Source organism: Salvelinus namaycush, chromosome 14 (assembly GCF_016432855.1).
Source record: "Salvelinus namaycush isolate Seneca chromosome 14, SaNama_1.0, whole genome shotgun sequence".
Taxonomy (NCBI): domain Eukaryota; kingdom Metazoa; phylum Chordata; class Actinopteri; order Salmoniformes; family Salmonidae; genus Salvelinus; species Salvelinus namaycush.
Genome location: NC_052320.1, coordinates 40,121,621 through 40,132,077, shown reverse-complemented (window position 1 = coordinate 40,132,077; position 10,457 = coordinate 40,121,621). Strand labels below are relative to the sequence as shown.

General features: G+C 44.5%; 1 protein-coding gene across 1 annotated transcript; it reads right to left on the bottom strand.

Annotated features, from left to right (window-relative positions):
- Window positions 1-927: 927 nt before the first annotated feature.
- LOC120059510 (interleukin-17 receptor C-like) lies at window positions 928-9,016 on the bottom strand. The gene is made up of 17 exons (XM_039008627.1): window positions 8,626-9,016; window positions 8,345-8,360; window positions 8,068-8,184; window positions 6,958-7,052; window positions 6,519-6,599; window positions 6,319-6,430; window positions 6,013-6,182; window positions 5,861-5,929; window positions 5,668-5,734; window positions 5,242-5,438; window positions 5,114-5,161; window positions 4,975-5,020; window positions 2,785-2,936; window positions 2,639-2,704; window positions 2,490-2,541; window positions 2,249-2,356; window positions 928-1,911 (listed from the first exon to the last, which is right to left on the bottom strand). Exons 1-17 carry the CDS (start codon window positions 8,737-8,739, stop codon window positions 1,040-1,042), a joined length of 2,382 nt encoding a protein of 793 aa, XP_038864555.1. The 5' UTR covers window positions 8,740-9,016; the 3' UTR covers window positions 928-1,039.
- Between the last annotated feature and the right edge of the window lie 1,441 nt (window positions 9,017-10,457).

Below are 10,457 nucleotides of genomic sequence, written 5' to 3'. Positions count from 1 at the left end.
CTGTCACAACACTGTCATCTGCTGATTCAGGCAGCTCTTTGATTGTAACTTGAACTGAGTTCTGATTGGCCATGCGTGACTTCAGACTGACAGGGTTGTTTTCCTTGAACAGTACATGCTTTCCACAGACAGATATTCCTCCAATAAGGAGTTGCCCTTGCCTCCTTTTTACTTAGATAGATACGCCAGAGTGCACTCTCTGTACCAACCTCAAGTGGCTTGGGTGGATTACCTGTATGCTATGGTAGAGCTATTCTTCCATCAGGGGGTTAGCTATGGTTAGCCATGGCCTCCTCCCTTGTAAGGATTTCTCTCTCCAAGATGAAGATAGGGTGAACCTTTTCCTTTGGTGTGTTGCGCCCGGCAAACTGTACTCCAAGCCTCCTTTTCTGTAGCATTTCCCTTAATGCTGCTTGATGTGGCAGCCTCCATGCACTCTGACATGTTACTTGTTCTGATTCACTATATTATGTAAAAAAAAAAAAATCACTTATATAATCAAAACTAAATAATTAGCCAAGATTGTTCAGAGTAACGTAGTGAATTTGAATCTTGTTGTATTAACAGAGGGTGGTTGATTTTGTAGGAGATATTCACCAGATTAAGGTGTCTCCTTTGTTCAGGCAAACCCACAAAGATAAGGCTGATGTATGTGGTTTCATGGTCAGGCTCAAACAGTGCACTCAGTACACAAATAACAAACTGTGGCCATACGTGGGACGTACCCAGATGACTATATTTACTTAGCAAATCAAGTGGTAAGGTATCTTAGTGGTGAAGTGTTACCCCCTATTGACTTTAGGCATAAATGTTCATCGTCTCTGCTACACTGTTTGGGTCACTACACCAACAATGCTTCATGTTACAGTCAAGACAAAAAAAATAAAAATAATCCCCTGTATAAAAGGTAAAACCTGAGATGCCCTGCCTCATCACCACGGTGGCCCACTGAGTGACTCCTCCTGCAAAGTGCTTGGCTCTGTCCTCTCTTCATTGGTTGACAGTGGCGACACATGCCTGCTTAGTGTCCTCTCTGACATCACTTTCTGCGACAATTTCGGTTTTGGACCCTCTTCTTCCTGTGGGTGCGTCCGTGGCAACTCATCTTGTGAGTTAGTCGTCGTGCCAACCAAAGCGACAATGTCTTGGAGAGGAGTCTGGGCCAGCAGTGCCAGCTGCCAATCACATTGTTCCTTCCTCTAGCCATCCCGCCCAGCTCTCGTATCAGGCTCCCAAAATCTCGAGGCAGGCAGTAGCGCGGGACACCTCTGAGGTCTTTGGGGATGTCTCGGCTGTGACAGAGGTCCTGGAAGTAGACAAGGGCAAAGCCGTGGCTCTCTCCTGTCCCCTGTAGTGCCCCCTGCAGACATGACAGGGCAGCCCTGAACACCGGCCCCGTCACTGAGGAGGGCTCCCTCTCCTCCTCTCCGCTCCTACCTTCCACTTTCCTTTCCACTCCTTTCTTCATTCCTGCTTGCTCCTGTTTATCTCTTGTTTTCTCAAGTCCTTTCAGCTCTTCTCCTCCACTCTCCCCTTGTCGCATCTCCTCTCCTTTACTCCCTCCTGTCTTTTTCCCATCTCTCCTATTCCCTCCATCTCGCTCTTCTCTCCAGCTCTTGTAGGTCTCCTTAGCCTCTGGGCTCCATATGATCAGCACCCGGCCTCCTGCCTCTTTGACTGCATCCCACTGTCCATACATCCAGGGTACAGGGCCCAGCTCAGCCACACCAGCCCCAGACCTCTCCATAGCCCCAGGACCATCCCCATTGGAGATCTGGGCCCACAGAGCCATGCGCACATCAGCACACAGCTCCCCCTGTAGAATGGAGGCCAAAGCACACACGGGAGACACATGGGCTGACAGCTCTGAGGAACACACCAACAACACAGGCCTCTGGATGAACAGCCAACCTGCAGGGAGCGAGAGAAGGGGCGAGGCAGACACACACACACACAAAGGAGAGGGTTACGGGGATGATATAAAAAAAATAAAAAAAGATTGCAAATGATTGTCAGTTATTGCTTGATTTCTCAATTATTTCCCTGATGGCCATTAAGCCTTTGGGATCAAATCAAATGTGGATTAAATTAGGTTTGAAGGATAAGGTGATACAAAGACACACAGACAGAGCAGACAAGTAGGTCAAAGACAGCACATAATATTGCAAACATTGTTAATGCAATATAATATGACTGAGGACACAAGAACGGGCTACAAAGGTCTGCGTACAGTGCAAGAAAAACTGACCTGTGACTCCATTCTTGGTCACATAGTGGATGAGGCGTCCCAGCATTGCCACAGTAACCAGAAGTGTCAAGGCTGCAACAGCATAGAGACCCCATCTCCTGTGGGAATCTGAGAAGGCATATGAGGATACTACTTATAAGTGCTGGAAGGTGTGTGTGTGTGTGTGTGTGTGTGTGTGTGTGTGTGTGTGTGTGTGTGTGTGTGTGTGTGTGTGTGTGTGTGTGTGAGAGAGTGAACTCACAGTCAGGACAGAGTATTCTCCTCCCATACTGTGGAGGATCTGATCGCCATACCTTCAGAGTTAAAGAGAGCGTGAAATGAAAAGAAAGTCAAAGGTAAGATAAGATATCCTTTCACATAATACAAAAAACATTCATAGTTAGGTCATACCTGCACACACAGTCCCTCAGTTAGGAAGGATAAGGGCAGGTTCAGCTGTGTCTCTCTGGTGCCATCCTGTACAAGAGAAAACTGCACTCTTAACAGCATGGACCAGTGTCATTAGCTCTATAATAATGGTAATAGTGTCTTCTTACCATGTTTACTAAGTAGATAGCTCCTCTGGCCACACATCCCTTGTCCTGCCATACACAGAGTTGAGCAGCAAAGGATGCTGGGATATTGGAGGTGAGATAGACACGGAGACTCTGTGAACCGGGACCAACATATGCCTCCCACTTAGACATACCTGAGGGAAGGAGGGAGAGAGATGTTGTTCAAATCACATTTTATTTGTCTTATGCGCCGAATGGATGTAGACTTTACCGTTACAGTGAAATGCTTGATTACGAGCCCTTCAATGATGCAGTTAAAAAAAAAAAAAAAATTGTAACAAGAGGAATTAAACTATATACAGTACCAGGTATTTTAGGTAGATAAAGTATGTGGACACCCCTTCAAATTAGTGGATTAGGCTATTTCAGCCACACCCGTTGCTGACAGGTGTATAAAAATCGAGCACACAGCCATGCAATCTCCACAGACAAACATTGGCAGTAGAATGGCCTTACTGAAGAGCTCAGTGACTCAACATGGCATCGTAACAGGCTGCCAACAAGTCAGTTCATCAAATTTCTGCCCTGCAAGACCTACACCGGTCAACTGTAAATGCTGTTATTGTGAAGTGGAAACGTTTAGGAGCAACAACGCCTCAGCCACAGTGGTAGGCCACACAAGCTCACAGAACAGTATCGTCTGTCCTCGGTTGCAACACTCACTACCGAGTTCCAAACTGCCTCTGGAAACAATGTCAGCACAATAACTGTTAGTCAGGAGTTTCATTAAATGGGTTTCCATGGCCGAGCAGCAGCACACAAGCCTAAAATCACCATGCGCAATGCCAAGCGTTGGCTGGAGTGGTGTAAAGCTCATCGCCATTGGACTCTCGAGCAGTGGAAACACGTTCTCTGGAGTGATGAACCATTTAGCAGTCTTATGGCTATTTAGCATAAGACTGGGGCCCAGCTGTATAACATTTTAAGGATCCGAGGGCCCATGCCTAATCTTCTCAGCCTTCTGAGGGTGAAGAGGCACTGTCGTGCCCTCTTCACGACTGTGCGGGTGTGTGTATGGACCATGTTAAGGCCTTAGTGATGCGGACGCCAAGGAACCTGAACGTCTCGACCGCTTCTCCTGTAGTTCACGATAAGCTTCTTGGTTTTGCTGACGTTGAGGGAGAGGTTGTTGTCCTGGCACCACACTGCCAAGTCTCTGACCTCCTCCCTATAGGCTGTCTCATCGCCGTCGGTGATCAGGCCTACCACCATTGTGTCGTCAGCAAACTTGATGATGGTGCTGGAGTCGTGTATGGCCACTCAGTCATGGGTGAACAGGGAGTACAGGTGGGGACTAAACTCGCACTCCTGAGGGGCCACCGTGTTTAGGGTCAGTGTGGCGGAGTTGTTGTGGCCTAGCTCGTTTGGGAGTTTCGCGTCACTGGGCATCACTGGGTTTCCATTTGTTATAGTCCAACGAGCATCAGAGCGGGTGTAATAGAATCCCACCTTCCTCCTATATTGTCCTTTTTCATGTTTGATGTCTCGGAGGTCGTAGCAGTCTTTCTTGTATGCACCCATATCCGTGTCCCATTCTTTGTAAGCAGTAGCTCTAGCCTTTAGCCCAGCAAGGATATTGCCTGTTTTTTTGGTTTACACTGTGGAAACGACATCGTCTATGCACTTATTGATGAAGCCCGTGACTGATGTGGTAAACTCCTCAATGCTATCGGTTGATCCCCGGAACATATTCCAGTCTGTATTAGCAAAATAGTATTGTAGCCTCGGGTCTGCTGGTACTTCCTGTTTGAGCTTTTGTTTGTAAACAGAAAGAAGGGTTTATAGACTCATGGTCGGATTTGCTGCCGAAGGGAGAGTCTTGCATACATTTGGGTAGACTAAAAGTGGTATGGAGTTTTACCGCTCTTAGTGGCACAGAAGATGTGTTTATGAGCTCCCGAGTGGCGCAGCGGTCTAAGGCACTGCATCTCAATGCTTGAGGTGTCACTACAGATTTGAATCCAGGCTGTATCATAACTGGCCGTGACTGGGAGTTCCATAGGGGCGTGCACAATTGTCCCAGCGTCGCCTGGGTTTGGCCGGGGTAGGCCGTCATCGTAAATAAGAATTTGTCCTTAACTGACTTGCCTAGTTAAATAAAAAGGTTAAATAAATAAATGATAACAATATCAAGTGCAGTATTTATATCCCTGTGGTGTTGTGGTCTCTCACCTGGCAGGAATGGACAGTGGACATCAAAGCTGCTTCTAAAGGACAGCTACAGAGAAGAGAGACATGACTGAAACCCACATGTATCATGTATTATAAAGTTAACTGTTGATATTATACATGTATTGGCTCACAGTCTTACCTGCACACACATCTGAGGGTGTTTATCCACAGCAGAAACATTATATTTCTGTCAACGGGAGAGGGAAGGGAATAATCATCATCCTCCTCTTCCTCATCATCATCATCGTAGTAATCACCAACCCTTACCAGAGCTCTCTTCTCCACTATGTCCTCCAGTGTGGAGTTGAGGATGGGAGTGCAGTGGGATGTGTTTCTCTGGTGTTGCCAGCAGAGGGAGGCAGAGAGCTTCAGGTAAGCAGCAGGACACGGGGAGCTCAATGCCAGGTTGGAGCTCAACTCACCATACAGAGTCACAGAACTGGAGCGCCACACGTCTCGGCCCTCTTCAGATCACACACAGACAGTGCATTAATACAGAGAGTAGTGTGAGGAGTGAATGCTCTGCTGGTTTATCTGTGACTCACAATATTAGATCCAGTAGAAAGCCCCTGGTTTCCCAGATCAGATTCACAGGGCAATGTACAGGTAATACACGCAGAGACTGAAGCTAATCAACTACTGCATCTCACACAAGTCTAAGAGACATAAAAAAAAAAAAAACGGAATACTCGCCATCTAATGAGCTGTTCACAAATGGGCAAACTGTGGTTCGCCTTGCATCCAGGTGTGTGTAATATACCTGTAGCAGGCAGACATACAAAACAGACAAGTAAGTAAGGACACTTACATGAGACATAGTTTGAGCCATGCAGTAATGTCACTGTCCATCGCACATTATCTGATATGTAGTTGAGTGAGACCTTACCTGTACACAGACACAGTGAAGCAGGTAGGGGAACCTGAGAGTCACTGACAACGCCCGATTGGTGTCAATCTGGTGAAAACATACATTATCTATAAACAAATTATAAACAACTTTCACCTTTTGAAACATCTACACACACACAATGAGCTTACAGTAATAAGAGGAGAAATGTTGGAGCATTCTGAGTCTGTCTGCCTGTAGCACAGCCTGGTGTATACTTCAGGTGAGAGAGCCGGCTGGTATGTGCGGTCCCCAGTTGCTACAGTTACAGTGAGGGATCGAGCCACCTCCTCAACAAACAGGTCAAACTCCGGCACTGGCTCTGAATCACCACAGACAGAGAGTCATAGTATGCAAAATTACTATAGAAATGTAATCAAGTATTATTGTTATTTTGATCACATGAGGGAAGGGAATAAGTGATGGATGTGAAAGGTTTAGGTTTTGAGATTCATTACCTGGACAGATGTCTTGTACGATGTACCTGTCTTCTCTCTTTGGTTTGGAGGACAAAGACACATACACTTCTCGCCCTGCGTCGGCCGGGAAACAGTCATACACCAACTCCCACTGAAGGGCAGCAGAGACACAGCACCATCATCAGAAACACATGTTCACCTGTTTTAATGTGTAAGCGCAAGAAAATATCAGATCTTACCAAAATTTGATGGCCAATATTACGGAGACGTAAACGTTTGATTTTGGTCTTTCCTCCGTTGAATGAAAGCGTGTCTCTCCACTTAAAATAAAAACAAGGCAACAGTAAACATGTCATCAACCACGAATGATGCAGGGCCCCCCTTGGGAAATCAGTGTCCTTTTGTAAATGCCAGATCTCCATGGCAAGACGCATCGTTCACCCAAGTTGAATCAAAATCAGACCAGTACTGTCACAGATATCGTGTGTGACTAACGTACGAACGCACTAACTGATGGAGACAGGTCCACAGTCCCCCTCCACGATTTCATCGTGGGGGACAATTAATAGATAAGAGGGTAAGGGCGTGAACTTAATTGTATCCCTCTATCTTATCCAGCTGATAACTTTGGAAGCCAAGGAATATTCACTGGTCAGCGGAATGAAAAGAAGTTGTTACCTGTAAAGTGCGATTTTTGACATTTTCTATGGAGATGATTCTGCGAGTACTAGTTGACAGCTCCAAGTAGGTAATAGTCAGTGTCCCAGTAAAGTCTAGAGAGGAAAAACAGAGGACAGATTAAGGAATCATGGCAGTAAAGGTAGAACGAGAGAAAGTCATGTTAAGGAAGAAAGATAGACAAAAAAGGCAACAGTAAACATGTCGTCCCCCTACAGATGATGCTGCGCCCCCCCCCCCTAGTGCAAAATCAGTATAACTTTGTAAATGACGGATCTCTATGGCAAGATGCATCACTCACACAAGTTTAATCAAAAGCGGGCCAGTGGTGTGTGAGATATCACGTGTGACAACGTACGTACAGTTCATTACTATAGCGCCCCCCCTTTGGGTCAATAACATGTGATTTTGTAAATGCCGGATCTCTATGGCAAGACACATCATTCATTCAAGTTTAGTCTAAAATCGGGCCAGTGGTGTCTGAGATATCGCATGGGTTGACTAGACTAATATTCCTGAGCATGTGTGCCAAATTTCAAACAGATCAAGCGATATAAACATGTGCCCGTTATAGCGCCACTGTGTGGTTGATATGAATGCTCTTGCATATGTTGAGTCTTATGGGTCCCTGAGACATATTTGTTCCCTGTGAGGAGAGGGACCTACGTACCGAATTTCATGACTTTAGGTCAAACAGGATGAGGGGCATGACCTGACAAGGTTTGCATTTTCAATCTGTTGTTATACCGCCACCATCAGAACAATCAGTGTATTTCGTAAAAGCTGGATCTCTATAACAAGACAATTCAATTCACCCAAGTAAAAAAATAAATAAATAAAAAATATTTTTTTATTTGTTTATTTTATTTTTTTAAATCGGGCCAGTGGTGTCTGAGATATCGTGTGTGACTAATGTACTAACGTACAGAGACAGATCCACAGTCTCCTCCCCAATTTCATCATGGGGGACAACAAACACAAGGTCAGAGAAAGGGAGACTGAGATGAAGACGTTGGATAAAAGTAAGCTGGAATAAGGTTCTGAAGGGGAAGAGGATGATGTGGAGAGTGAGATTGGTTGTGGATGGGGAAACAGAGTTTAAGGCCTTACCTGCAGCTTTCATTCTGACACGGACATGGACACAAGCAGAACAGGAGCCTTGTGATGGAGAGAACCGGAAGGTGGACAGACTCAGCTGGGGAAGACTCTCCAGGTTCCAGGTGGAACCTATTGAAAAAAACAAATGCCACAGAACATTCAAAACTGTACAACGTATGGAGTAAAATATATATACAGTGAAGTCTCAACATTCCAAATAAACTGTTCCTCTTCATATTGTGTATAAGATCAGCTCTTCAAAGGGACCATGGACTAAAGTAACACTTACCATTATGGTGTTGAATCTATGGATAAAGTGGAGGAGACAGGGAAAGGAAGAGGGAGAAGAAACAGAACATGGCTGTGTTGAGTTTGTTATTGACATGTGAAGTGAATATTGATGCAGGTTCACATAGCCTAATGCATTTCCAATACATCATTTCCATTATATATCAATACATCATTTCCATTATATATAGGCTACAGTCTGAGTATAATGTCTCCATTGCTTATTGGTTACATTATCTCCATGAAGATTAACCTCAAAGATGGTATGATTCATTCCTTTACCTCGGTGACAGTTAGTTTAGCGCGTGGTTTCTCCTCCGCGGCGTGCAGGAGCAGCAGCAAACACAACAGGAGCACAGCACGTGCTGGTCCATTTCCGCAACTCATCATGAACATTGATCAGTACTGACACCAGAGACACTTGGAAAAGTCACATCGTATCCGACGTTGCTAGAACAACGCTCAGGCAGCCAACAAACGCAAAATCCAGTGGACCGACAGTGCACATACATGTTTACACTACAGAATGCATTTCAAAACCAAATAAATGTAATTCAATAAAACTGAAAAGTAGGTAGGGCAACATGTTATCTTCCAGTGCCATGTTGTTCTTGTATGTTCCTAATAACTGTTCGAATAGTTCACTGCGGGTTAAATTGTGTCCTCGGAGAGTGCGTAATCGCTGACTAGTTTACGACATACAGCTCCACCTCTCTAGCCGCCTACTCTAGACAGACAGGTTACATCAGTAGTTACCTCCCACAATATACCAGTGAGCGAATACGTTTTGTATGGCCCGGTGCCCCGGGTAGGCGGAGTAGGTACATTTTAGACCGTTCCATTGGTCCTTAAGAGAAATCTCCACTCCCCGGGGCATCGGGCCATGCAAAACGAACCATCCAAATGTTCACACTAGTGCTGTTGCTGCTCTACGTCTTGGATTGCCGAGAGTGTGAACTTTGCTTTAACTAACATTAGGGAAATAATAGTCAGGCTATACTGAGAAACAACATTTTATTTAACTGCGGGAAGGACGGAAAAGTTTGCTGCCAAACATTGCAGTCCCCTGCACAGTTAGTGTTGAAGCCTACTATTTTTGTTATTTCAATTACTTTCGAAGACATTTGGAAGTAGGCCAAGTATTTGGATATTATTTATTTGAAAATATTGGCATGTATTTGAACTTACTCAAATACACAGAAACTTCTATTTTCAAATGCAAATATTGTATTACCCCAGGTCTGCTTGGTATTTGAAATAATGTATTTGGAAATAAGTATTTGAAAAATAGTTAAAATAGTAGCCTATGCTAGCTAGGCCTATACATTTGTTTTTAAATGGTCAAATACTTCCAATAGAAGTAGTTGATTCAGACCATATTATTTGAAAAAACTAAAATACTCAGAGTATGCATATATTTGAACCCAGGACTAATCTGAACAACATCTCAGTAGTGTAAAGATAGCGTTAACAGCGGTAGATGAGTCAGATATCTGATTCCGTAATGTTTATAGGCTATTATCAAGTCACATCTATTCCTTTTATCACCACAAAACGATTATTGTATTGCTATTGTTGGATTCTATTCAAAACGGTCTCTATTCACATCCTACAAAGCTAGAGGAAGGACCTCTGAAATGTGGTCCTCATTAAATTCAGTTATGGACTTTGAACAGCCTTGGTTATTTGGATAGGGTAATATTCACCCCATGTCTGTAGCAGTTTCTGGTTAGCCTCACATGTTGTTTTCCAATGTTATTATACAGTAGGTCTGTCTGTATATGTGTATGCATGTGTCAGACGTGGTGGAACGTTTCTGTCAGTTGTGCTATATCTCTCTCAAACACACACACACCACACACTATAATGCTCAGAAATTGTTGAATGTAGTTGACGGTAAGTGGGCTCTCTAACTGGGTCAAGGTTTCATTATGAGTCCTAATTCTCACAATATGTGTCTTTGTGTGTGTGTTTTACAGAGGGTAAAAACCCTGAACAGACACTTCCTCCTTACAGAGACGTCATGCTTTTAACTCCATCCCTTCTGTGCCCTTGAGGACACCTCACACCTGCACACACACACACACACACACACACACACACACACACACACA

Coding starts and splice junctions, on each gene's coding strand:
- LOC120059510 (XM_039008627.1), bottom strand. CDS start 8,739: ATGTTCATGATGAGTTGCGGAAATGGACCAGCACGTGCTGTGCTCCTG. Junction 5,439..5,667: donor TGTGAACAGCTCATTAGATG/GCGAGTATTCCG, acceptor TGTGATCTGAAG/AGGGCCGAGACGTGTGGCGC. Junction 5,162..5,241: donor TAGTGGAGAAGAGAGCTCTG/GTAAGGGTTGGT, acceptor TCCCGTTGACAG/AAATATAATGTTTCTGCTGT.